Here is a 27539-nt window from a genome sequence, read left to right on the forward strand (position 1 = left end):
TGTGAGAGTTGGACTATAAAGAAAGCTGAGGGCCAACAAATTGATGATTTTGAACTGCGGTGTTGGAGAAGACTCTTGAGTCCCTTGGACTGCAAGGAGATCAAAGCAGTCAATCCTAAAGGAAATCAGTCCTGAATATTCATTGGGAGGACTGATGCTGAAGCTGGAACTCCAATACTTTGTCCACCTAATGCAAAGAACTGACTCATTGAAAAAGAGCCTGATACTGGGAAAGAATGAAGGCAGGAGGAGAAAGGGATGACAGAGGATGAGATGGTTGGATGGCATCCCCGACTCAATGGACATGAGTTTGAGCAAGCTCCAGTAGTTGGTGAATGACAGGGAAGTCTGCTGTGCTGCAGTCCATGGGGTCACAGAGTCAGTGACTGAGGGACTGAACCAAACTGAAGGCTGTTAACCTTTGATCCAATTCTATGCGGAATTCTGCTTAAGCCCCTTCGTGAATATGCATACACTGCTCAATCCCTCATGAATATGCATGTACCCTTAGCTTAAAACTTCCCCAATTTTGCTGTTCAGGGAGACACTGCTTGGGGAAAGATCCCATCTACTCTCCTCCCTTGCTGCAAGTAATAAATTCTTCCTTCTCCAGATCTTTTGACTTGGTTGTGTCTTTTGGCTTGACACCCACCAAAAGGGGAACCCGGTTTGAGGGTAACAATAGGAAACACAAGAGCTGCGATCTGGAAGATATTTTTCTTGCACAAGAGGGACACAGCTCTCACCGCTCCTGGAGCAGAGGTAAGAATGAATTCAGCTATGTTTGTAGGCAGAACTTTAAGGATTTCCCTCCTGATTGCCTCTAGTTCCTCAGGGAAATAGAAGACAAGGAGGGACTTGGGAGAGTGGTAATGGACAAATGCCAGCTGTAGAGAACAAGAGAAGCAGCTAAGGACACTTGGAAGGACTGACAGTCCAGGTGAAACTGAAAACCTTGGACTTGCCTTGGCACCAGTCTACCTGGCCGTGTGGTTTTCTTCACAGTAGAGGAAAGGGGGGAAAGTTATATACAAAGAATGGAAGTGACCAAAAAAATCAAGTTTCCTTTGGCTTTTTCTTGAAAGACAAAAAGAGAATCTCTGCTACTGACCCAGTGCCACCGTTTACCCACTTCAGAAAACACCACCAGTCACTCGTCTCATGTTAGTAAAATAAGCAGAGAGTGTCTTAAAGAGTAGAGAAGAAGGGAAGAGCCAGAAGAACTGGCCCTCTCCCAGTCGGGTGGGAAGGAGCTGGAACATTTAGCCTTCCCTAAAATCTGAAAGCTAATATGTACGCCCTGCGGTTCAACGCTGAGCCTTCTCCCCGTGACCCTTCCTCTTTCCCAATACCTTCCAGCTGTCCCGTCGTGTCATATTCAGGTCCACTTCAGGTACTCCAACCACCCCTTCCAAGCTCGCGTGCCTTTTCTCCACGTGGTTCTCTGTATATGTCGGTCGCCTGGGAGATCCTGGTCGGGCGGGGCCCTGATGACGTCATAATAGGAACAAGCCAATCGCCGTGACGCGTCTCAGTGACGCTAGACGCGAGGTGTGGCTTTGCCGGCCCCGGGCGCAATGAGGCGGCAGCCCGCTGGGTGGCGCCGATTTCCCGGGGAGGTCCTCTCTGGGCCCCCGGCGGAGGTGGGGTAGAGGCGGGCAAGAGCCGAGGCCAGGGAGCCCTCTGCGTCAGCGGCTGTTTACTGCGCCGCTCCAGTACCAGCCGGGACTCATCGGTAGCTCCATGCTTGTGCCCGGCTCGACTCATCCATCCTCAGAGAATAGGCAGGTACGTGCCACCTGTCGGAGACTGGGGAAGAGGGCATACGGAGGGCAGTGCCGTTTGAGGCTCTGAGAGTGAGGTGTCAACGACCGCCTGGGCAAAATGGGCACTAGAAATGGAGGGCAAGTGCCAGCTGCGCTGAGGATCTCCAGCTGTGGGTGCCAGTTGTGTGTGTGAGCCGACAGCTCAGGGTGCCAGGGAGAGCCATCTGTGTGCTGATCAGTGTGTTCTAAGGAAACGCTGCTTGGGCAGGACCGTATCTCCGAGCCCTGTGTGGGATGTGGCGGAGAGTGACGCCTGGGCCCTGGCAAACCCCTCCCCACGTGTGCGTGGCAGCTTTCTTACTCCCTCCTCTCAAAGCTCCTGGGGGCTTGTCTCTGATCAGTTTGCCAAAGAGGGGTAGGGGTCGGGGGGAGGGTAGTAGTTAAGTGGAAAAGGGGTAGATTTTCCACCAATCCCAAACCAGAAAGAGGCGTCTTTGAAATTCTCACCAATCCCAAACCAGAATCAGGCACGCGATGCTCCAAGGCAAGTAACTTATACTCAACAGCCTAAGGAAGTCCTGGCCAGCCCATTCTGGCTGTCCTCTAAGGAGGAGCATCTACCTCCTGACCTGGCCGCTCTTAGAATGGAACTGAGCTTGAGATCCTGCCCATGCTCATCTCCCCAGGCACAGGCAGGAAAAGGTCCCCAGAGTCCGACATGTACAGTGGAGGAAAGGAGAGCTGGTTGGGCTGGGGTTGGAGCAGCCACCATTCCTTTGATGCTGTAGATGATGCCAGACTGGAGTCGGAATGAGGACTGGAATGAGGGCTGGGGACGAGGGCGTCCTCTGAAGTGCATCGTCAGGACCTGAGCTGAGTCAGTAGTCTCTGCTGAGACAGGGTGGAGGCACCATCCCGGGTACTCCCAGTCCCCAGGGAGAGCCATCGAGAAACAGGAGGAACAGCTGGGAGCTGACAAGAGCACCAAGGTCCGAGAGGTTCAGAATCCTGCACCTTCCTCCTGTGACCCTGCCCAGCCAGCCTGGCTCTGTAGGCTCGGGATCCTGAACACTCCTCCAGGTAGAGTGGAATCACTCCAGAGCAGCCAGGCTTGCTCCTGGTAGCCTGGGGGAAGCTACACTTGCTATATATTTTTCTAGGTAGAGAAGGAAAGAGCCCAAGTGGGCCTGGCCCTCCTCTGATGGGTGGACTGCACATCTGGGAATAGGGTAAGCCTCATTTGCCTTGCCAGCTATGGGACATGGATCAGCTCTGAAAACCATGGCAGTTTTCTGACATGAGAACAGGGCACTCCCACGGGGTGGCCTGGAGGAACCTTTTCTCCCTAGCAAGGTTCACCTGACAAATGCTACCACTAATTAGAAGTGGAAGTATTCGATCTAGTAGTGATGATCATTTATTGAACTCTTACTATGTGCCAGGAAATTAACAAGCATTATTTAATCCTCACCTCCATGAGGTATATCATTATTATTACTCCTAAGACTAAATAAGGTTTGGACCACTTAAATGACCGCTTAAATGTCTCTGAGGCAATAAAAAGGAAAGACTTGGAATACAAGCCCAAGCCTAGAAGTCCATTATAAAAGAGCTTGAACTGGAAACCTGAGAGAGGTCCCTTCTGCCTCTCCCTGCTTCTGTGTCCTTGAGGGAGCTGCTGTCTGCCTCCAGGTCTCCTCCATCTCAGAGCTAAAGGAAGTGGACTGGGGCTTCTTCCTCTTCTCTAGTTCTGTGACTGACACCTCCTTCTCCATATTTTTGCCTAATTCCACCCCCATCCCTCTACCCTCTTTCCAGTTCTGCTTCCCCTTGAATCCCTCTTCTGTTCCATTTCAAAATGCTCCCTGCAAACAGTCTCCTAGGATCTCCTTGCCTGGCACCCACCTCAAGAGGGAGGGCCTGCCACTGCCCCTTTAATTCTCCCTGGGCTCAGAATGCCAGCGAGTGGAGCTAGCCATCTCCATGAGGTCAGATAAGATACTATATATATCGAGTCAGTAACCTGAGCCCCGGATTACCCGACCCAAGTCAGACTCCTGCTTCTGGGCTCGCCACTGCACTCCCTGCCCTGCCCGGGAAGGAGAAGCCCCCAGATCCTGCCCAGTGTCCCCGGACACAGGTCGGTAACTGCTCCTTTGGTATCCGAAATTCACAGGGCCGTTGTCCCTAGGGCCCTGGACTGTCTGTTTGAGGGATCCCTGTCTGTTTGGGGGAGCATGTGAGAGGCCACCCCACCAGGCCTGGGAGGTGCTATGGGCAAGACCCAGGGGCAGAACCAAGGGCTGGGAGGCCAGGAGGAGGAAGCTGAAGCCCTGGAGGAGAGGGAAGGAGCCTGGGGCTCTCCCCTGGGGTAGGGGTTCCAGGAGAGTGCCTGGGACAGTCGTGGTTAGAAAACAGAATTTAAGAATTCCAGTACTGTCTGGGGGCCCCATATCTTTGCCTTTTCTTGGAGGTATAGAGATGCCCACCCGCTCCCAACCCAAATGAAGGAGAACCCTGAAGAGACACTGCGTTAAGGCCACCCACCTCTTCTCCTCCAGGCGGAATTCTGGTTTTAATCTCCAGTCTCTTTATTTTACCTCTTTTGCCCGTCCCAGCCCTTGAGTAACTGGTGGGATCTAGAGAAACTGAGAGGGATCCAATCCCCTTGATGACCCCCGGCCAAGGCCTATCAGGCACTAAACTGGTGGGTCAGAGGGTGCCAGCCCAAGAGGTAGAGCCGCTAGCTCCAGGCTGAGGCTCCCGGGCATCCGAGAGCAGTAAACAGAACTCCTGAACTGTGAGAGCGCAAATATCCCCCACCCCAACCTCCCCCTCCGCCTACATGTTCCACTCCTGCCAGGACATCCCGAGACCTAGGGGATGACGCTTGTGTCTAGGCAGTGTCCCAGCAGCCGGGCTTGTGGGTGGGAAAGTGTAGATGGAGACAGGGCCCCTCTGTCAGCCCACTTTACCCTTCAAGGTCAGCCGTCTCAGTCGGTGCCTCATTCCGATGTTGTTAGCAAGCAGCTTTGGGAAGCTCTGAGGTCACCCCTGTGACGGTTCCCAAGCACCTGTGGGACTGCCTGGGATTCCCTACTCACCTACCTCGGACACAGATAGGAGGAAAGGGACTGAACCCCGCTGAGGCCTATGTCTGAAGCCCAGCTGGGGGCTTTCTATCCAGGCAGTGGCAAGGCCACAGAAGCTGGCGTGCCTTCACCCCAGACAGCAGAGCGGATCTAGGCAGAGAGGGGCCGTGAAGGCTCCTGGGATGTTGGGCATCACCCATCCCATACCCTGGGGGCCAAGAGTGCCTGGCATTCCTGGGGAGCAAGTCCCTCCCCTGGCTGGGCAGGTTAGGGAGCCCTTCACGTGAGCGGCAGGAAATGACAGTGGCTGATGTAATGGGCTAGTGGCCCCAGGAAGATAGGGTTCATTTTAAGCCCTGACTCACCTAGTCTGGGTACCCTGGGGAGTGGGCCAAGCTGCCGCAAGGGTAGGAGGCAGGGGACATGCAGGAGCTTGGCATCACGGGTGAAATGGAGGCCTCCTGGACCATCTCTCGGCAGATCAGCATTGTTCCGGGGCTCAGGTTGCGCCTGGCTTCGCTTTCATCTGCCTGCAGTGGAAACTCGAAGGGCAGCTCCTTTGGGAGTCTGTACCCGCCACGCTGTTTTGCCTAGACGGTGGACACCTGGACCCCCTCACCCCATGCTGCAGGAACCCCAGCCTGTGCCAGCTCAGGGAAGAGAGAAGGGGGCGACGGGTTGGCTTCAAGGTAGGCGTTAGCAGGCAGAGCCCAGGTAGGTCCCAGTCCCAGTGTGACCCCGGGGGAGCCACACCACCTCTCCAAACCCCGGGGGAGCCACACCACCTCTCCAAACCCTAGTTTCCTCATCTGCACACGGGCATAATAATAGCACCTGTTGCTCAGGGCAGTCATGAGGATTAAGTGAGTGATTAATATGCGGTGTCCCAGAAGTCTTAGTGCTGATTTAAGCTTTAATAACTTCAGAAATATGAATGCTAAACGCTTCACTTGACTGTTTCACTATTTAAATTTCTTGTCTATTTGAATGAAAGTATTTTGAATTTCAATTTAACATTTAAAAAAATTAAACCTTCAAATGATGTTTGTAAGCCAGGGGCATTGGGAAGGCTGTCTCAGTGTTGGACTTTGGGCTGCTGAAAAAATGACAAGCTGCCTAAGAAGTACCCAGTGGGATGCCTGGTCCAGGGGTGCTCTGTACCTGCTGGCGGGGCGATGGCCAACTGGTTCCCTCGTCCTTTCAGGAGAAGTCCCTCCACACCTCCCAAGAAGGGAAAACTGAGTAAAGCAAGAGGGAAGAAAGGGAAGCGTGGCAGAACAGGGAAGAGCCAAGAGCCCTGGCGAGCCTGCACAGACAAGGAGGCTGGCAGGAAGGCTGCCCCACTGTCCAAGGTGGCGGGCACCTGGGGAGGTGCTGCCTGGAACCGCATGCCTGTACTTGCCAGCTCTGGGTAAACAGTGAAAGGAGTCGGGCAGCAGGGGCCCCACGCTGGGCAGGGAGGGGCACGGGGGATCACAGCCAATCGGCTGGCCTCCCACTGCCCCATGAAAGAGCCATTCAGTTCAGGCCGTTCCTTTGGCAACGAGGAGACTCGCGGCCATGTGAGTGCCCGTCCTGTCCCTGTCTTGTGCCGCAGAGCTATAGCCAGGGCCCCGGTCCGCTTCCCCGCCCAGGGTGCCTCCTACAGCCTCCAGGGACAGCCACGCCAGGTAACTCAAGGGTCACCAACCCAAGCTGTCTGCTCACCTGCAAGGTGCTGGCACTGTCCTCAAGAGCGAAACTGGGGGTTGGGGGAGAAGGCAGGCATGCTCCAGGCCTCAGCCGCAGTGAGGACCCTCTCCCCAGACAGAGGAACTCTCTGCCAGTTGGCAGCTTCCTGGGGGCTGTTAGTGGTAGGGAGGCCCGTCAGTTGTCTGGCAGGTGAAGCAGACGAGAGAGCAGGGTTTAGGAGCCCTCCCACGGGTGGTGCGGCTCCACTCATGGGCCCCGATCCTGCCCAGGGCGACCTGTGGGCCATCCCAGGGCCGTCTGTCCCTGTCCGCTGTACCTGTCTGGCCCCAGCACTTCTGCGTCAGCAGGGCCCGGAGAGATCGCAAGCTTGGGGCGCTGCCTGCAGAATACCAATTCCCCCGTGTGGGGGGAGGGGTAGAGAGACCTGTGGGGAGGAGGCAGGAGTTCAGGCCCTTGTGGGGGTGGGGAGCATATCTGATCGGCTGCTCGGTGTCCCAGAGCCCAGCTCCTGGGACCTGGAGTCTCTGTGACTTTGAATTATTGATGGAGCTCTCCAAAGTGAAATAGAGCAGGACTGGTCCCACACCCCCACCCCGAGCCTCTGCCTGTCTCCGCCCCTAGCCTCCTCAGCCTTCATCCTCTTCCTCCCCTGGACCCCAGGAAGCTAAGCAGATGGGAGGGAAGCTTGTGGTTCCCCCAGCCCTGCACCAGGCCCTCCTCCCATTCTCTTTTCCTAGAAAGGGGTAAAAGTTGTGCTGGCTGTGGGAACACGGCTGGTTGAAGGAGCCCCCAGCCAGGCCAGACGGGAATAAGGGTGGATGGTCATTTATAGGCCAGGCCTTTCTGACATCAGCCTGGACTGAAAATGGCTGGAGGTCTCTGGCAGAGTCTGGAAGTTCTATCCTGGGGCCTATATGAAAAGTGCCACCTGCTCACCTCCCACCTCTGCAACCTATCCCATACCTTACATGGACTGAGTATCTAGGGCTCTCTGCCAGGCACTCAGCACTTGGGGCTTGGCACCAGGCCCCATCTGCCCTAATGAGCTGGGCTACAGCCTAGGGCAGGCTGTAGGCTGCCTGAGCCACTGACTGCCAAACAGCTAGATTCTGCCCACGACCCACTCATCTCACTAGGAGCTGCAGGGAGAACCCTGATGCCCAGGGCTGTGGTCAGAGGCCGGCCCGGCCAGGAGACAGTCAGCCCCGACATTATTATAGGCCTACAAAGGGAGGAGCCGGGCTGCCTGGCAGGGCTGGGAGAGGAGATAATAACCACTGTCTTTGTTGAGAGCTTTCACATGTTATTATCTCATTTATTCCTCGCAACAACCCTGTGAGGTAGGAATCATAATGATGATTACTATACTGATTTTGCAGCTGAGGAAATTGGGGCTCAGAGAGATTCAGTGACTAGGGCAGAATCACCCAGCTAGTCAGCCACGGAGCAAGACTCCTCTGAGAGTCCTGCATGGCTCTGCAACCCCACCACCCCAGGAGCACCCAAGAGCCCCTGTTGACCCTCAAGGAAAATGAGAGATCTTACCTACCCCTCCTTTGCCCTCCGGCTCCTTCAGAGATAAAGCCTGCAGGTTTGCAGTGGTGGAGGGACTCTGGGGGCCGCCACGTGAGCCTGAACTTGATGGGGGTGGTGAGTTGAGGTAAAGCGGGAGGGGCACTGGGCTGGAAATCTGAGAGACATGGACACGAGTCCTCGCTCTACTAGCATGTGGCCCTGGGCGAGTCAGTGGCACTTTTCCACTCGTACAACGGAGAACATGAGACGGATGACCCTTCATCGAGGGGACACTCTCATACGCCCCCGGCGGGGGTGGTGGATGTCCTAACCAGTCTTAATTGGCTAGAGCATGCACTTGGACACAGCTTACTCCAAGTTCCTGAAAAACAGCTTGGGCAGACCTCTTACTATTTAGTCTGAGTAACAGTTGGAGGATGTTGCTACAAGTCCTTTGTAGCAACAATTAAAGCAAGCTTGACAGTGCGGGCCGGTGACAGGTGCAGTGCACCTAACTGATGATCACCCTTGTTTCAGCAGAGGGGAAATCTGGGCTAGATTCCCAAATCTGATGTCCCCGTGGTGAGACCTAGCTGTAGCTGTTTCACGTCGGTCACTTTGGTGTCCTCTATGTAAAGTGTGGTCGTGGCTGTCCACTCCCTAGGCCCGCGGGAAGGTTCAATTGGATGATGGATGTGGAAATGTCCCCTTTCACTTGTGGTAAAATATATATGACGTGAAACTAAAAAAAAAAAAAAGTCGACCCATTCGGCCTTTGAAAACTCAATTCAGAGGTTCCGTGTTCCTTCAGCAGATCCACCCCAGCTGCAAGGACTGCGGGTGGAAATAGGAGCGCTGCCTGCAGTGCAGGATTTTAGCCTCTAGGGGGCCCCCTTTGCACAAGTCATTATCACCATCGGTTTGCTGTGGGTACTAATAGGGGAAGCCCTGGGAGGCCACAGGGCCCTAACTCCACTTAGAAACGAAAGCTTAGGTCAGTGCAGAGGGTGGGCTCTACCTCACGAGGATCCCCCACCGCAGCAGGTGGCCATGTCCAGGGAAGCACTCTGGGATTGGGTCTGGAGACTGAGATCAAGCGTTCCTCTCAGCCACCCATCACCACCGCCACCCACACCTAGGCCCCTTTCCTCGTCTCATGGGCCTCCTGTTCCTCATCAGGGATCTGGCTAAATGATCCTCACGTCATGCTGTCTAAACAGTGTAAGATTCCCAAAAGATTGCTCCCAAAGAGGGGAGTAATCTGAACTCTTGGAATGTCCAGCAGTTTTTAATCCAGGCGGTGAGGGCGGTGGCATCCCTCATCTCGGGGGTGCCTGCAGAAAGAAGCCAAGGAGAGGAAGCAGATGGGATTTTGGTTGGAATACTCTTGGGGGCTTTTTTGTTTTTGTTTATTCCGCTGCATCGGGTGTTAGTTGGGGCACGGGAGATCCCAGACCAGAGATCGAGCCCAGGGCCCTTGCATTGGGAGTGTGGAGTCCTAGCCACTGCACCACTGGGGAAGTCCCTGGAGTACTATTTGTTGCTTGAAGGGCTGCAGTGGTGCGGTCCCTGCTCTCAGGCTAGGGGCTTTGAGGGGAGCGTCTAGTCCAAGCAGTGCTGAGACTGATTGCCCGTGTGGTTTAGGAAAGCCTCTCAGCTCTGGGGCTCTCCCTGAGGTGTGAATGCCTGGGTGCGTGGAGACCTGCACACTGGTGCACACGCACATGCAGAGGTGTGTCCCAGTGGCGGGCCAGTGGCTTTCCTGGAAACAGACAAGTGTGGCCCCTGGTTGAGGTCAAGCCACTGAGGAATGGAAAGCAGGCACAGTGGGAGCAGCCTGACCCCCGGCAGGGCCTTCTGACAACTGCTTTCCTTGTCTTTCAGCCCATGAGGCTCCCAGTCCCCACCGAGTGCCGCCCTGAAGGATGTCCCAGCTCTCCTCCACTCTGAAGCGCTACACAGAATCGGCCCGTTATACAGATGCGCCTTTCACCAAACCGAGCTATGGCACCTACACTCCCTCTTCCTATGGAACCAACCTGGCTGCCTCCTTCCTGGAGAAGGAGAAGCTGGGTTTCAAGCCCAGCCCCCCTACCAGCTATCTCACCCGTCCCCGTACCTATGGCCCCCCCTCCATCCTGGACTATGACAGAGGCCGCCCCCTGCTGAGACCTGATGTCATCGGGGGTGGTAAACGGGCCGAGAGCCAGACTCGGGGCAGCGAGCGGCCTTCAGGGAGTGGACTCAGTGGGGGCAGTGGATTCCCTTATGGAGTGACCACCAGCTCCCTCAGCTACCTGCCTGTCAGTGCCCGCGACCAGGGGGTGACCCTGACCCAGAAGAAGTCGAACAGTCAGTCAGACCTGGCCCGGGATTTCTCCAGCCTCCGGACCTCAGATAGCTACCGGCTGGACTCTGGGAACCTGGGCCGCAGCCCCATGCTGGCCCGAACTCGCAAGGAGCTGTGCGCCCTGCAGGGCCTGTACCAGGCGGCCAGCCGCTCCGAGTACCTGGCCGACTACCTGGAGAATTATGGGCGCAAGGCCAGCGCACCTCAGGTGCCCACCCCGACCCCTCCCTCACGAGCCCCCGAAGTCCTCAGCCCCACCTACCGACCCAGTGGCCGTTACAGTCTGTGGGAGAAGGGCAAGGGCCAGGCCCTTGTGTCCAGCCGCTCCAGCTCCCCAGGGCGAGACACTATGGTGAGTTTGCTCCTTGGGGACCTGGTGATGGGCTGGGGAGGAAGCCACTGATGAGGAAAGGGCTTCCACCTTGACAATCGCAGACAGAGGTTTTCCTTCCCAGGCCTCACAGTGGCTGTTCCTATAGCCCAGGTGGGGACGAACCAGGGAAGTCATCTCAGCACAGCTGGTGCCCTCGTGGCTTGATGTCTTTGCTCAGGGGCTCTCCCACTCTCCCCAGGAAATGCACTCCACGACCTGTGCACTCGACGATGGCCCTGCAGTGCTCTTGGAAACGCCCAGCTACCCTCACATACACTGCGACTCTTATCCTCTGCTTTCCCACCCAACATGCCTGGGGCCCCTGCAGGCCCTGCCCCCTCCTGGACTGCATGCTGAGACCCCCAGACCACCAGTGTGCCCTGTGGTAAGAGAGGCCCCCTGGCCCTGACTGCATCTCTCCTCCTGCTCAGGCTTTTATCTCTGAGTCCAGAGACATGGCTTAACGTTGGAACGTAAGACATCAGGAGAAGAGGATCTCTCCTCTGATGGATGCTACCTGGCTGCGGACCAGGGGTCTAGACAGGAGTAGTTCTCGTGTGTCTTTGGAGAAAATGGTGCAGAACTTCTTGTCTAGGGCTTTAGGTGATCCAGTCTCTTTCTACTCCAGTGTGCCTGGGATCAAATAAGGCAAGAGGCTCTGCTGGAGACTTGAGTGAGGGCTGGCATGACCCACCCACATCTGATCCCTGACACACCTCTCCTGGGGCACTGACTACAGTTCTTCCTTTTGTGTAGTCATCAGTTTACCCATTAGGTGGTGAGCTTTCAGAGGAGGAGAAAGAAATCAAATCTCCAGATCCCTCACTGTGTACCTAGCTCAGTGTAGAATTCGGCTCACCTGCGTATCACATGGATGGTTGAATGGATGGATGGACGGGGGAGTTGAACAGATATATGGGCGGATGAATGGATAGACGGGGGAGTGAGCAGGTAGATGGATGGATGTATGTGAGTGGGTATTCAGAAGGACAGGCAAGCATCTGGGCAGGAGCACTGGGTGTTGTCATCTTCGTTACTTTATGTACCCTTCTACTCTTAGGACACATGTCTTTTAGAAACAATAGCTATGCCATAGCAAGAAATGCTGTTTAGGGGACTTGTCCAGAAAAACGGAACAGGGGTACAGGATAGGGGCGGCACTTTGGGACACAGACCTTGAAGCTTGTCAAAACTAAAGGTCCTGAGAGGACAAATTGATACCATTGCTTGGAGAATCTCAGCCTTGCTGGACCCCCTGTGAAGTGCCAAGAGAGATCCAAAAGCTGGTGCCTCCCACAACAGTCGGACCCTGAGAAGGCAGGGCTGGCTACGGTGGAGGGCTAGAGTGGACGAGGGATGGCAAACAACAGAGCGGCCTCAGGGGGAGACACGCTCTCAGGGGGCACATACTTGGGTTGAAGCGTGATTGGCTGGCACAGGTCTGGTGTTGCTCATCTCAGGGGCAATCAATCAGAAAGTGGCTCTCAATGGAGGGGCCTGGGTGTTAGAGGCTTCTGAGGGGCTCCCTCCCTCTGTTCAGAAGGACTCTTTATGGGGCTCAGTGTTCCTAAAAAGTGGGGTCTGCAGACTGACTACTTCAGAATCATCTGTGTGCTGAATTGTCTGGGGGCCCCCCATCCAGACCCCCTGGAGGCAAACTCTCTAGGGATATAGGGCCTGATACTCCGGCCCTTTTTCACAAGCTTTTCAGGTAATCTTCAAGCACACTGAGGTGTGAAAACCTCCCCTCCACAGACTAAACCACAGAGCCATTCTCAGCCCCAATCCCCTGAGAGCAGGCCCGCCTCCTTCCCACACAGGCAGATCCCAAACCTCCCTAGAGTCTCCACAGCAGACACCCTGGCCCCAACCTCCTCCCCTAGGGCCAGCCTGAGGGGAGTTTTGCAAGAGGACCTCAGAGAAGTGGGCAGGTTGACCCAGGGCAAACTCAGCCACTGTAACATCCCTTTTTTCCTGTCTAGAAACAACTCACAACACACAGGAGTAACCAGCAGCCCTACAACTGAGCTAGCGTTTCACTCTGAGCTCTTCCTCAAGAAAAAGGTCGTCTGAGTTTTTCTATAACAGAAAAACCCAAACAAATTTCCTGGTCAGCTCAATACTACCAACTGGGAAAGATTTCTCTTGGGCTCAGCGGTGTAAGACCTTGATTTAACCTCACTCCTCTCCCCTCACCACCCTCACCCTCGCTTCTGGTGCTGATCACATCTTGCTGGGGTGAGAACCACCCTGTCCATGGGGCCTGGACCACTTCTTTCTAGAACCAGGTCCAGTTTCTTTTCTGACCTCCATCAACGGCTCTTCCCATCTCATTCATTCATTTTATGGTGTCCAGCTTACTAGCAGCGTAACCTTAGAGAAACGCGTGAACTTCTGAACCTGTTTGCTCTGTAAAATGAAAGCAATCATAGTTCCCACTTCAGAGATCCTGGTGTGGAATCAAAGGTTGTCGTGTGAAAGGGTTTGGCACTTAGTAGGTGCTTGATCAATATCAGTCCTCCTTTCTGCCTTCCAGGTGCTTGGTGGTGGGGGTGGGGGTGGGGGGTTGGTGCAGGAGAGGTGTGAGCTGTGGTCCCTGCCCTCTGGGAAGCTTGGGGAAGTAAGTTCTAAAAATAGTTGCACCAGGAGGCCGCCCTAGGTGTTTTTTCAGTGTCATAGGTGATGGGAAAGGGAGAAGGTCATCCGAGGCTGGGATGAACAGTTTGGCCGCTGGAAGAACACTTTGCCTCTTTAACCTTGGATACCTCTCATCTGAACTGTTGCCTCACCCATAAAAGGGAATGGTCATGCCTGCCCTGCCCACTTCCCAGGGATGTCATGAGGTTCAAAGCAAATCATGGATACAGAGGAATTTGCAACCAGTAAAATGCAATGGGAGAGCTGCCTTAAACTCAAGGGGGAAAAGGTGCTGCAGGAAAAGAAGGGGCCTTTGGCAGCTGACTGGAGTCGGGGGAGGGGACCACCACCGGGAGGAGCAAAGGTGAGAGAGTGCATCCTAGGGCAGGGCCCCGGGTGAGATCTGACTCCTCTAGGCAGCCCTGGCCCCCGGGCTCTCTGGGCAGCTGACAGGTCAAAAGAAGCAGGACCAACGGGGAATAGAACAGATCTAACCAGACTCAATCCTCCTGTTAATAGTAACAGCCCACATGAACTTGGAATATCACAGACTCAGCTGAGCATGAGTGAAGAACTGGTGGAGGGGGACAAGAATTCTGAAAACCTCCCATCCACGGCTGGCTTGCTTAAGCACCAAGATGCCAGTCCACGGAGTGTGCGCTGTCAGCCTAGGGCAGTGAGGGTGCCCTAGACTCCCTCTTCAGATAGACTGCAGAGGAGTTGTATGTTGGTTCGGAATTGTTGGGTTTTTTTTTTTTTAAGAAAAAAAACCTTCACTACCCACAGTGGGGGCTTCAAGCCAGGCCAGGTGCGTTGGCCCTGCAGAGAGCCAGGGGTCCAAGCCCCCAACTTGGTCACATCCCCCCTCCACCCCACCTCTCTTGTTCCCCTGGGCCTATGGAAGGACAAGCTGTTCCCATTGAGCCCTGCCAGGGCTGCGCTTTAACCCCTACAATCCATGCTAATCCTCAGCTCCACCCACTCCAGCTGCTCTCTCCCCTGAGCCCTGGTAGTTCTGCCTGCCAGCTTCAGCCCTGCGCTCACCCTGCCCAGGGCACCCTCTCCTCTCCCTGAGAAGAGCTGGGAGCTGGCCCAGGGCCCTCCAGAGCACAAGTCACGGGCTGGGCACCTACTACTCAGATGCGAAGCCCGGCCCAGCCTCTTGCCCTCACACGGCCTCTCCCACACCCTTGCCCTCTGCCCTGGGACCTGTTGCTAGGAGCAGTCGGCCTGGGCACCTGGACTACCTGGATCCTATTTGCCCCTGGGGGGGCTGCTGACTCATCTCACAAAGCCTCGGGTTCCAGCTGTTCAGTGACAGGGAGATTATATAAGATGAGGTCATGTGATTCTCCTCTTGGGTGGGACTTTGGACTTGACTGCTGTCAAGCAGTGAGGGGAAGGGAGGAGTTTTAGTCTGAAGTGGAGGACAGTGACGGCTGTCCTAGGACTCCTGGGTGAGAAGTGTGACCTTTCCCTCTGTCCCCGACCTTCTCACTGTTTACTCGGCCACACTGAACTGCATCTCTGCTGTCCTGTTTGTCCAGCTTGGCAGCCGGAGACCCTGGGGCTTGTCCTCACCCACATGGCCACCTGGAGGAGGGCAAACTTCCTGAAGGCCTGAAGCTGTGCTCACGGCCTAGGAAAGTCACACAGAGGGGTCCCATGGCAGGACTGATCCTAGCTGCTGAGAAAGAAAGAGCAGTCGGTTTGTAGTTTGTGGTCAGAATCAGCAAGACACTAATGTCTCCAGGCCTTGAAGACCGGCTGTGGACTGCGACCTGGCTGGTGGCCGTGGAGCCGCCTAACCCAGGCTCATTTTCTCAATCAGTGCCCAGCACCAGGCTCCCTGCTCCTTCCTCCACACCCACTCTTGGATGGATGTCTCTGTGAGTGAGTTCAAGTAGTATGGGGGTGGGCTCAGCAAGGCAGGAGTTAATCCGAGCCTGGCAAAATGTTCCTGCCTGTGGGAGAGCCGCTCCACTGACCATCCTGCTGCAGAAATGAACATCATGTTCAGGGCCCAGAGCTGCACACGTGGTTCCCTGCACCTTCTCACCTCAATGGAGACGTAAAACTGGCGCCCCACACAGAGACATAAACGAGAGAGGGAAGTGTGTGGGCCTCTGGAATCCAGCTGGTCCAGACCAGACTGCCCAGGGGCTCCAGGGAGCACAGAGCTTTAGGCCTCCTGGGGTCTGCGTGATGCAGGAAGGAGGAGCTTCCCAGGGACCTCGGTCCAGCTGGCTGGCCCTCCCTCCCCAAGGGCACTGGAGGGCTGAAAGCCGCACCCCTAACAAGGACCCTGAGCCCCCACCAGTTCAATCAGGCCGCCAGTCTGTCCCATCTTGCGTGGGTAACTGCAGGTGCAAGCAGGAGCAGGGTTTAAGCCGTGTTTCTAAACCTAGGACTGGGCTGCCCACTAACAGCTGAGAAAGCAAGATATTTGTAGCCTTGTCTTCACACAACCAAACCTGACTTTAATTTATTTAAATGCTCCATCCGTGCCAGGGGGGATTTGAGGGGAGAAAATACCGCCAGGGGAGGCAGGCCAAGCACGGGGTCTGAGAAATGGCAGTCTTGGGCTCCAGCAAGGAGTTCTGCTCAGATTAGCTCAGTGTGTTTGAGGCAAAAAGTCACAGAGCCAGAGCCAGATTCAGATCCCCAAAGACTGTCTGCTTTGCCCATGCCACTTCAGGAAACGGCACTGAGGAGAAAGGGTCTCTCGGGGTCCTGGTTAGTTGAGAAATCACCACAGTTCTTCATGGCCGTGTCCAGCAGCCATCACACCTGCCTGACGAGACTGGGCCCCATTTGTATCTCTCCAACCAGACTTCTCAAAGGGCACCCATGCAAGAGCCTTCCCCAGCTGGGCCTCCCTGCTCCCAGCAATGCCCCTGACCTCCTACATCCCAGGAAAGAGGGAGAGAGTAGGCTGGCAGAATGCCATGATGTCCCCAGGGTAGCTGGCCTACGTCATGGGGAAACAGGCCAAACACACCAGTGGGTGGCCGCCTGACAGCACTTCCTGCAAATCACTTACTCAATACGCAAACCCAGACTGACCCCACCTTCTGAGGCTCAATGGGACTTCCAGCACCGCTTGGTCTGGCCCCCTTTCGTGATGAGCTCACAGTCCTGCCCTTGAGGTATCAATGTAATGGTACAATCAACACCCAAGCTCAGACCATTTACAGAAGTCTTAGAAATATGTATAAGACAAACATAAACATACCAAGACAAACTGGTACGGTGGAAACAGTGCTAGAAAACCGGGAGTACACAATAATGGAATGTTTAGAACTTGGAGTTTATTAGAAAAGGCTTTGTGGAAAACATTTTGAGCAGAATTTACAAGGAGATAATTGACAGAGAACAGGAAGGGCATTCCAGAATCTCCTGGTAGTTGTTACTAGCATGGGTTTTGCTGTAGGACCCATTTGGGTTCAAAGACCTACACCGCCATGTACCAGCTTTGCAGTCCTGGCAAGTTGTTTGACCTCTCAGGGCTTAAGATCCTTCATTTAGAAAACAGAGGTAACAGTTACTGCGTCACTGTCCCTGAGTTGTTATGCAAGTTAACTGGCATAATGTATATAAAGCACTCAGCAGTGCCTGGCATTTAGTAAGTACTTCACTGGTGACAGTTTTGTTAAAGGAGAGAAGGCATGTGATAAAGCAGGTTGATTGGCAGCGGGGATTAGAGAAGAGTGAGGGTGGTAACCATGGTGCTATCCAGCCTATGGACCACAGCCTCACAGACAAGTCTATCTAAGGCTTCCAGACTGGCTGGAAGAGTCAGGTATGTCAGGGCACGGGAGTGATGTGATGAAATGCAAGCCTTGTTGCAGATAGTGTGGGACTGGCTCAGAGGGGTGTGGTTAGGAAGAAGGAAGCATGGAGGGAAAGCATGCATCTTGTCCAGGGCCCAGCTTTGATCCCAGCAAGGACAGTGACTGGAGATCTGCTCTTCTAATGTCACTTACCACCTAGTAGGATGCCCTGAAGCCCCTGCCTCCTGCCCACTCCTCCCACCACCGAGGCAGGAACACGGGGGCGACTGTCTGTGCTCCTCTCTCCACAGCACAGAAGTGCTGTTCTGTGGGAGGCCTGGGGTACAGCCACACATGTGTCCTGGACATATTCCCCATGTGGCTGTGGTTGTGTGTGCAGTGCGCGTGTACATGTGGGGATGAGCAGGCCAAGAGGAACAGAAGGAGGCCACAGATGAGTAACAGCACACACTGCTGCCTCTCAGAGTATTTTTAAATGCTAAAAATACTGGCTAAAAATAGCCGTCAAGCTCCAAACAAGATACTTTCTCCAGGCAGATTCTGTGTGGGTCCCTGATAGGTGAGACGGGTGGAGCAGCAGGAATAAAACCCAGAGACCTCTGATCTCCGAGCATTGCTGCCCTTAGGGTCAGAGAAGGACACTCCCTCCAACACACCAACTGAGCACCAGTTTCCCCACGTGCTGTGACTTGCTTCCCACCTCCCAAAAACAAATCAAAATCTGAGATTCTCAGAGAGATGGAGTTGGGTAATTGGGTAGATGAGGCCAGAAAAAGGTTTCTTCCTGAGGCCAAAAGGAACACTGACCTGTTGTCATCATGTAAAAAATCAAGGCATTGCCTTTCTTGATAGTGGGCCAAACTAGGACTGGAGGGAGGAGGGGAGTTCGTCCGGAAGCCGAGGAAATCTACCTTTGGGTCCTCTTACCCTCACGGACTGGGTGGATACTGGGCTTCAAGAAGGCGTGAGTCGTCCTCTCCCACCCACACGCCCAGAATGTTGTGCAAAAGTTTGCGCGTGGGTGCATTTTTTCCTGAAAAAAATGAGTACAGGGCTTTCATCGGGTTCTCAAAATGATCTGCAGCCCTCCAAAAGTTAGGAATCTTTCGCTGCCCTCGGGGAAGCTCACCCGCTGATACTCGGCCTTGGAGACGTGTCCTCTTTGGGCCTCAAAAGCAGTTTCTCCCGAGTCCCAACCCCGAGGTGGTTCCCGGGCTCCGCGCTCCGGTCCTGCCCGCCCGGGTCCGGCCTGCCCCCGGGACTGCAAGTCTCGATCGCGGGCAGGCCCGCCTGGTCCCGGATGGGGGCTGGGGGCAGCCGGGCCGGGGGTGGAGGCGCGGGGGCGCGGCCTCACTCCGGTCCGCGTGCCGGGGGCCCGGGGGCGGGGCCGAGTGGGGCGGGGCCGGGCTCGGCCCCGCCCCGGCGATGACGTCGCGCGGCCCGAGGCGGCGGCGGGGCGCCAGTCGGCCGGAGCGCGAGAGCCGGCGCCGGGTCGGTTGGCTGCTCGTGCTGGGGAGGTTGAGGTGCGGGAGCGCGCGGTCGGCCCGCCGGAGCGGTTACCGCCGGGCGCCGCGGACGGCGTGCTGTGGCGGCCTCGCTGGCCTGGGCGTCCGGGCCGTGGGACCTCGCGGTACTCCCCCGCGCCCTATTGGCCAACGTTAGGCGAGGGGCCGAGCCCGCCGCCCGCCCCCCAGCATGCGCACCTCGTACACCGTAACCCTGCCCGAGGAGCCCCCCGCCGCCCCCTTTCCCGCCCTCGCCAAGGAGCTGCGGCCGCGCTCCCCGCTCTCCCCTTCCCTGCTGCTCTCCACCTTCGTGGGGCTCCTGCTCAACAAAGCCAAGGTACGCGGGGCCCTTTTCCGGGACCCTCACGCCGAGGGCTGGGGTTCTGCCTCCTTACCGGGGTGCTCCCCTCCCGCCCCCTTCCACCGCGCGCCCGCCCGGCCGAGGCACAGATTCTTCCCAGCCCCCTCCCCTCCTTTCCCAGGGTCTCCCGACAAGGAATGCCCCCTCCCCAGGTGATCTCACGCTTACTCGCGGCCCCATCCCCCTTGCTGAGGTCCCTGCCCCCCCCCCCCAAGTCCCCCTGGCTCCTCCCTCTCCTCGACCCCAGCACCAGGTGGCTCTTGGGCTCGAAATTCCTGGCACCTATCCGGACAGGTGCAGAAAAGCGTAACCTTGACTAGTTCTCGGGGTGTGAGGGAACGGGCAGCCCGCTGGACTCTGCGGGTGTGACTTCTCCAAGGCCCAAAGCCAGCAAGAAAGGCAGGTGGGAAAGGGACCGCCTCCCCGTCACTCATCGCAAAACGCCCTCTCCCAGAGGGTGGACAACAGGGGTCCTTTGACCCCGCGAAGGGCAAAGGAGTTGCAGACAGGGAAAGAGGTCAACGTCCCTTCCCTTGCCTTCCCTCCCGTCCCCTCCCCAGTTCAGCTCGGTGGGCACTGGATCCCTTCAATGATGTAGCCGCCCCAGAGTGATGCTGGGGCTAAAAGCTGGGCACTGCCCCCTCGGGGAAGAGAGAAGGGGCCAGAGCTTGACAGATCTTATGTAACAGCACAAGCTCCCGTGTTGGCAGTGCGTGCACTGCCCCGTGCCAGGGCCACACCAGGCTCCTTGGCTGCAGCCAGGACTCATGGCTGACCCTCATGGCACAGGTGAAGTAAGCCGGAAAAGCCCTTTCCTGGGGTCTCAAGTGTGAGGACACAAACCTCCATCAGCCTTTCTTCTGTGGCCCGTGTTCCCAGATGTTTCCTCCATGTTCGCATAGCAGCGGGGCTCTCGCTGCTTCAGTGGGTGGTGAATACTGTCTGTTTACTGGCCATAGAGGTGGCACCTGCCTTCTAGAACAATGGCTGCTCCTGAGTCGAATTAGGTTTTCTGATGGCTAATTTTAAGGAAGTTTTTGCCCCGAACTTTTCTCAGCTCTTTGCAACTTGAGCTCCAGCAGCCCAGCTGGAGTCATTTCCTTCTCCTGCTGAGAGGCTGGTGTGCAGGGTCTCTCCCAGCTTCTCCAGTTTGGGCCTCTCCCTGTCAGCCCTGAGGTAGGATTGTTTTCCCCGTAAGAAAGGTCACTCCTGGGACATTTTGTTCCCCTCTGGAATGGAAACTGCTGACTTTCCCTGGAGCTCCTGATTTCCTATTCATGGCAGAAGAATATCTGGCTGGGCAGAGAACAGCCCTGCTCTCCCCTCCACTCCCACCCCCTGACTCCTTATACCCATCCGCCTTCTACACAGAGTGCTTGGAAATTGGCAGGCACTTTCAAGCTCAGGAAATTTTAGACAAAGGCACAGCCCCCACCCCCAGAATTAAGAGGGTCCTGGCGAAGAAGCCTTAAAGGAGCCTCCTGCATCCCTCCACCAGCCAGGCCAGACATAGGGTTAGATTCTTAAGGATAGTAACCCCGATCATGACCTGTTCTTCCTGACCTGCCCTCCCCTGGTTCAGAGAGAGAAGTGTCAACACCACAGGAATGCTTCATTAGAAAGACGCCTCCAGCCTCCCATTGCCGCACCCCCAACTGCGTGACTGCTGTCTCAGTCGAGGGCCCACTTTGGTGGACAGTGACAGTCACCAGCGGTAGAATGCTTTGCTTCTGTGGTCTGTTTAGACAGATGTTGTCTGAGGCATGAGGGGCAGGTGGGGGAGGGGTGCGAGGTAGAACTGAAAAAGCACTGCTGGAAAGAGGTGTTCGAGTGGGTATTCTAGGAGAGGAAGAGCAGGTATGCAGGTGTGGGCAGGCTTTAATATTTAGTTCCAAATGAGCAACACAGACTTGAGTGTTTCTGTTGAGCCCCAGGTCTCCTTCCAAACGCTGATAAGGTCTTTGTCCAGGGAATTATCTGTTGTGGCCCACTGACTGGAACATCAGGGTTTAGATTGTCATAAAAATAAGATTTAAATGTCATGTTTGGGACCATGCACTGCTGATCTTCAGTGATGCTTGTACCCCACCTGCTGCCAATAGGCTTTTCTTTCTAGCTGCAGGTGGACAGCAGGTCTGCCTGCTGGTTTAGGTATTTCCCTCCCTACCTGTGAGTGTTAGACCTAATAACTGGCAAGGAGGGATCGTCTTACTTGGGGGGGGGGGGCGGGGATCAGCAGGGCAATTCCTGAGAAAAGCCCTCCTTCAGCCTTCCTCTCCCCACCCCACCCCCCTATGCTGACAACCTCATGGGCTTTGAGCTGCTGACAGCACACGGCATGAGTAATTTTAGCTGAGTTATTTCAGGCTCCTGTTCTGATCAGGGTTGAGCTGGCCCCACGCATGCCCCAGCCAGTGTTGCTCCAGAGTTGCCTGCTCCCGGTCCCCTCCCCAAGAAAGAGAGTAGCAGGCTCATCTGTATGCTGATGCTTTAACCCTTTGAGCCGAAAGGTTATTTGACTTCTTGGAGGTTGGGCCAGGATTAGCCAAGAGACCTGGACAAACAATGCTCAGAGTCCTGTTCACTCTCCCACCCCCTCACCAGCCTCCACGAGAAGTACAGGAGCAAGAGTAGCACCTTCAGCCAGGTGCTGACCTCTGCTTGGCCGCAAGCTGCCATCAGAAGGATTCCCAGCCAGTGGCCGATCAGGATGTTGAAACCTGAACCAGGCAGGGAGGATTCTCCCAGGCTCTAAACAGCCCTCAGGAGCTGAGCTCAGCTGGAAGGAATTCCACCTGTCTCTGGCAGTTCAGAATGGCAGGCCGACTGGAGCTTTTCCCCAGCTGAAGATCTAAACTCAGTTTAGATGTTTTGTCATTGAACTTTTGAAGACCTCCATGAAGTGCTCATTATGACAGCTGCTTTAGATATCAGACATCTCAGAGTACAAATGTAGGTCATTTGAGAGAGTGCCTGGATCTGGGACCTGAAATCTGTCAGAATCAGGTATATGAATTCCTAGTCTCTGGCTTCTAATGTCCAGTCTCCAATATGGCAGAGAATGAAAAGTATTAACATAAAGGATGGGAGGGTAATTACATGTCAGTTAAAGAAAGCAAAACCACATAAGAAAAGAAAGCAAAATCTTGAGGAATGTTTTTGTCATGTGTTGAAAATGACAGGCATTCCGTACCCCTCTTTCCTACAATGTAAAGTAGATTAAAGTTGAAGAGAGAGGGTCATGTGTGTGGCCTGAGGCTAGTGGCTACAACTGGCAGAACGTTGCAGAGAGAACCTAACGTAGGCCAGGCCTCTTCCTTCAGCCTGAATATGCCTCATGTTCTTTGCTTACAGAATTCTAAGAGCGCCCAGGGTCTGGCTGGTCTTCGAAACCTTGGGAACACGGTGAGTTCTCCCCAGCCAACTTCTTTCCCAAGGTGGGACTCAGTCCCATCTCAACTGGGACTGTCTAACGAGATGATGCTGGCTACAGCTAACTCCCTACCCCCTAGGCCAGTTGGTACCTGTCCTTCCTGGCTGATGTTTTACAGAGTTGCTGGGCTCTGCCTCACCCCCACCCAAGCAGGAAGCACTGCTAAAGGGCAGTCGCCCTTTTAACTGATACCTTAGTCACTTTCTTGGATCCTTCTCCCCCAGGACATCCATCACTTCCCACCCACTCTGTCCAGCTGCCCGATACTCTTTTGTACACCTCTGTAGTAAATAACCAGTTACTTCACCCATGCCAGCAGTGGGGATTTGCCTCACTTCAACACTGTGACTTACAGAAAGAGGAACTTGAGGCTATGGGAGGCTTGAGGCTCACTTGTAGGCCAGGTATACCAGAGGGCTCTGAGTGTTAGGTAACTAGACATGCCAGCCAGGGGTCTTTGTTCCGCTACTGACGTCTAGTGGTCTCCCACAGTGCTTCATGAACTCCATTCTCCAGTGCCTGAGCAACACGCGGGAGCTGAGAGACTACTGCCTGCAGCGGCTCTACCTGCGGGACCTCAGCCACAGCAGCCGTGCACACACGGCCCTCATGGAAGGTGAGGGCCTGGCTCTGGACACCTTTCCACGCTACTGTAGGAGTCGAGGGTTACATGCTTCTCTCCCATTTCTCTTCCTCTGGCTTCTTTCTGTTGGGACTCTACAGAATAGAGAAAATGGCTCAGCTATCCTCCACGCCCCCCTCTACCCTTTTCTTCTTCCTATAGAGTTTGCAAAACTAATCCAGACCATATGGACCTCATCCCCCAATGACGTGGTGAGCCCCTCTGAGTTCAAAACCCAGATCCAGAGATACGCACCGCGCTTCGTCGGCTATAAGTAAGGGCCTTGGGGACGTGTTCCCCCCCCCCCCAGAGTGGGTGGCGGCAGTAGCAGATTTGAGGGACCAGAGGTGTCGCTTAACTCCCTTCTCTTCACGTTCAGTCAGCAGGATGCTCAGGAGTTTCTTCGCTTCCTTCTGGACGGGCTGCACAATGAGGTGAACCGGGTCACAGCGAGGCCCAAGTCCAACACTGAAAACCTCGACCATCTGCCGTAAGTAGGAGGAGAGGGCTGGGGCCCGAACTATGGGAACTTGTTTGGGGATAATGATTTCAGAAGAATTTTGGATATTAAGGATTTAGATGGCTAGGCCTTTACACCTATCACGGTTTGAGGTCTGACCCAATTCTGTTCCTCTCTCTGGGTCCTAGTGACGATGAGAAAGGGCGCCAGATGTGGAGAAAGTATCTAGAACGGGAGGACAGTCGGATCGGGGGTGAGTGCAAGCAAGGGGGGTGGGGGTGGGTTGTCTGCCTTCCCTGTTTGCTTGGCCTGAGCAGAGCATGAGAAGCCCGTTCTCCCAGGACCCCTCCAGCTTCCCAGTGCCCAGCCCCCAGGGGACTGAGGTGGGAGCAGTGAGAAAGGAGCCGTGGCCTTTAGGCGCCGTGTGTCCGTCTCTTCCCCAGATCTCTTTGTTGGGCAGCTGAAGAGCTCCCTGACGTGCACTGATTGTGGCTACTGTTCCACGGTCTTTGATCCCTTTTGGGACCTCTCTCTGCCCATTACTAAGGTAGGCACCCCTGTCGCCCCAGTTCTGAAACTCTTGCTCTTACCCTTTCATTTCGTTGACCTCTGACCCCTCTCTTCTCTCTCCTAGCGAGGTTATCCTGAGGTGACGTTAATGGACTGCATGAGGCTCTTCACCAAAGAGGACGTGCTTGATGGCGATGAAAAGCCGGTACGTCACCCTCTGTGGCAGTGAGGGCACATCTCCCGGAGCCCCCTTAGGGGTAGACCAGCCTAGGAATTGCTGCATTCGGCCGTTGGCCTCACACATGAGTCCTTCCCAGCTCTGTCCTGTTATATCTTTCAGACGTGCTGTCACTGCCGAGCCAGAAAACGGTGTATAAAGAAGTTCTCCATCCAGAGGTTCCCAAAGATCTTGGTGCTCCGTATCCTTCAGATGGTCAGGGCAGGGGCTGACGTTAGAGAGTGAGGACTGGGGGCCGGCTGAGGGCCAGCAGGGTAGGACAAGAAAACTCGCTGGGCTCTCCCCTCCTCGACTTCCTGAGACGTGTAGTCACCCTCAGGGGCTGTGTCTCCTATTCTGACTCTGTCCTTGACTCACGCCAACACCAGATCTGAAGCGGTTCTCAGAATCCAGGATACGAACCAGCAAGCTTACAGCATTTGTGAATTTCCCACTAAGAGACCTGGACTTGAGGGAATTTGCCTCAGAAAACACCAGTAAGCGTTTCTGAGCTGGAAGCACAGAACCAAGGCACGGGTGTCTGAGCTGCAGATGGGAGGCCCCAAGGTGGCGGGAAGCGGCTGAGGAGAGAGGTGGAAACTGGGAGGAGACGCAGGACTGGGAGGGCAGGAGGAGAGGGCCCAAGGGACACCCTGGGGCTTGACACCTCAGGCTTCCTCTTCAGACCACGCTGTTTACAACCTGTACGCGGTGTCCAATCACTCCGGAACCACCATGGGCGGCCACTACACAGCCTACTGCCGGAGTCCGGTGACGGGCGAGTGGCACACGTTCAACGACTCCAGGTGAGACGGGCCTCGGGCGGGCACCCGTCCCTCAAGCAGTAGCGGGCAGGGCCCAGAGGTGTGGCGCTGCCCAGCAGAAGGCTCTCCAGAAGGAGATGGCCCCGGGCGTCCGATAGGTCAGAGACGGGCCCTCATGCTGCCCCGGCTGCGCGTCCCCGGCCCCCCAGGCTGCCAGGCTGACCTGTCCTGCTCTCTCCGCAGTGTCTCCCCCATGTCCTCCAGCCAAGTGCGTACCAGCGACGCCTACCTGCTCTTCTACGAGTTGGCCAGTCCACCCTCCCGCATGTAGCAACGAGGAGCTACATCCCATCCTCCCTTCCCCGTGGTGGCCCCACAACCTAAGTATTTTTAAAAAGACCAAAAAAAGGCAAAAAAAAAAGTCCTGACAAATAAGAGGAAAATAAAGGAAAGTGAAGCTGCAGAGCAGGAGTTGCTGCAGCCTGGCCAGAGCCTGGAGCGGGGAGCCCGGTGCCCCCGAGCCCCGCCTGGTAGGGAAGATTGGCAGGACGCAGACCGAGCCAGCACGGTGCCCTCGACTTCTCATGTCTGCATTTGTAAGCGCGTGGTTCTTTTCCCATGTGTGATAAACCGCAGCCTTCTGTGGGGAGAAGATCCTTGTCCTCGGGTCCACTGGCCTTGGCCCAGCCCCGGCCTCCTGAGAACACAGCGCCCCCTGGAGCCTGCTGGGAGGATTGCTGCCTGGAATGCTGCCCGTCTTTACCTGGACCCCGCTTCACCCTTCCAGGAGCAAGAAAAACACCCATGAGCCAAGAGCCCTCTTAAGGCTGCTAACTCCAGGGGGACAGATGAGGGGACATCTTTGAAAAAAGCTGTTTTTGATTTTTAAAAGCCCAACTTTTTTTTTTAATTACCGTAACTAAAGTTTTCAGACTGGAGATGCTCTCTTTCACACCTCTTCACAGCTGGGATGTTGTGCTGGTCTTTTTTTTTTTTTTTTTAATTCTACAAGTACAACTTTTCTAGTGCTAGCCCCCAGTGGTGCTAGGTGGGAGTTGGCCAGGCCCAAGCACAGCCACAGTAGACCTGGGATCTGACAGGTTGTTGTTGTTTTTTTTTTTTTAATGTTTTGGATGGAATCTAGTTGCCTCCAAGAATTGTGCCTTATAGTGTTTGGGGACCAGGGGGTAACTGCCCCTCCCTGAAATATCCCTCAGCCTCTTCCCTCTTCCCCAGTGCCATGTCCAGAGCTGCCAGGGAGCTCGGGGTCACATCCACGGCCCCTGGCTCGTTCCGCACTGCAGAGGTGAAGAGGAGAGTAGGTAAGAGGAAATTCTTCTGATAGTGTATCAAGTTCTTCCCGCAGCTTCCTCTAACCCAGCCCTGGTCTACTCCCCAGCTGTTGGAAGGATAGCACGAGCCCCTGATCCTTGAGCTGCTCTCACCTTTAATTTATTCCCCTTAACTTGCTCCTTCTCCCCAGCCTCCCTGCCCCGCCCCCCTTCTCAGAGCCTCCTGACATAGGCCCTTTGGACCGAGTTTCTCAGGGATGCCCATGCCACCCCCAGCTCCCCTTGGCATCAGTCTGGAGTTCAGCCTGGGAGCTGGAGCCTGGGTGTCTGGGGACATCTTGCCTCAGTTGTATGGTTCTTCCCCATGGGCTTGATTTTGCTCTTAAGTCGTCGGGCAAAACTCTTGTCCCAGAGAGAAAAGCTGTTCAGCACCAAGGCCCAGAGCTCTGTGGGTGGCGTACCCTGCACACCCACACAGCTGGGCCCTGCCTGTGCCCCTCGAGGGCAGAACTCTCCAGCGCTTCCAGGAGGCCGCAGAATAAGACACCCTGAGTCTAACTGGCCTGACATCCTTCTCCAGGGAAGACCTGTGAACCTGAGCCAAAGGGCTGGTGTATACACTTGTTTACCGTGTAAGCAAGAGTAGATGAATGTGTGATGTACAGTGGAACCTTGTACAGAATAAATCATAGCTTTGAGAAATAAGCTGGTAAGTGATGGACTCTTGATTTGGGAGGGGTCCGAACCCAGGAAGTGCTCCTAGCCTATCAGTGGCCAGATATCTTACTGCTTCAACCAGGTTGTAAATTCCAAGTTCTAGAAAAAGTAAACTACCTACTTTTTAGCTTAAACTTCTCAATTCTGTTTTTTAAAAAAGCCAGAGTAGTACATATTTTGAACACAATATTCCTCATCTGGATTCACCGATATTTTAACTTTTTGCCACATTTGTTTATGTATATACACTTTATTCTTTGGGGCAAAACATTTAGTGGGTGAGGCATCCTATTACCACTTCTGAACACCTCAGCGTGTTTCTCCCATGTAACCACAACCCTGGCTTCACACCGAGGAAATCTCTAACAGACCTCTCTCTAAATGGTCTGTCTGGTTTTTAACTGCTGGTATGGGCACCCTGGTGGTTCTCTGTTGACAA

At 55.1% G+C, this 27539-nt stretch overlaps 1 protein-coding gene across 8 annotated transcripts; it reads left to right on the plus strand.

Moving 5' to 3' along the window:
* On the plus strand, positions 1583 to 27088 carry USP2 (ubiquitin specific peptidase 2). 8 transcript variants are annotated; one of them, XM_018059659.1, is made up of 15 exons: positions 3825 to 3906; positions 5339 to 5572; positions 9950 to 10767; positions 10988 to 11173; positions 22440 to 22490; positions 23011 to 23134; positions 23303 to 23414; positions 23520 to 23630; positions 23789 to 23853; positions 24044 to 24147; positions 24235 to 24315; positions 24451 to 24529; positions 24717 to 24824; positions 25013 to 25133; positions 25335 to 27088. In XM_018059659.1, exons 3-15 carry the CDS (start codon positions 9991 to 9993, stop codon positions 25420 to 25422), a joined length of 2007 nt encoding a protein of 668 aa, XP_017915148.1. In that variant the 5' UTR covers positions 3825 to 3906; positions 5339 to 5572; positions 9950 to 9990; the 3' UTR covers positions 25423 to 27088. The 8 variants fall into 8 exon arrangements, with proteins under 8 accessions (XP_005689603.1, XP_005689608.1, XP_013824982.1 ...); XM_013969529.2 differs by having other exon boundaries at positions 5339 to 5547; XM_005689546.3 differs by lacking the exons at positions 3825 to 3906; positions 5339 to 5572 and adding an exon at positions 1583 to 1788.

Source organism: Capra hircus, chromosome 15 (genome assembly GCF_001704415.2).
Source record: "Capra hircus breed San Clemente chromosome 15, ASM170441v1, whole genome shotgun sequence".
NCBI classification, from domain to species: domain Eukaryota; kingdom Metazoa; phylum Chordata; class Mammalia; order Artiodactyla; family Bovidae; genus Capra; species Capra hircus.

What these genes read in the sequence shown, in the direction of transcription:
- USP2 (XM_005689546.3), top strand. Translation starts at nt 9,991, where the DNA reads ATGTCCCAGCTCTCCTCCACTCTGAAGCGCTACACAGAATCGGCCCGT. An exon ending in GACCACCAGTGTGCCCTGTG is followed by an intron (nt 11,174 to 22,439) that starts GTAAGAGAGGCC and finishes CTTTGCTTACAG; the next exon opens with AATTCTAAGAGCGCCCAGGG. An exon ending in CACACGTTCAACGACTCCAG is followed by an intron (nt 25,134 to 25,334) that starts GTGAGACGGGCC and finishes CTCTCTCCGCAG; the next exon opens with TGTCTCCCCCATGTCCTCCA.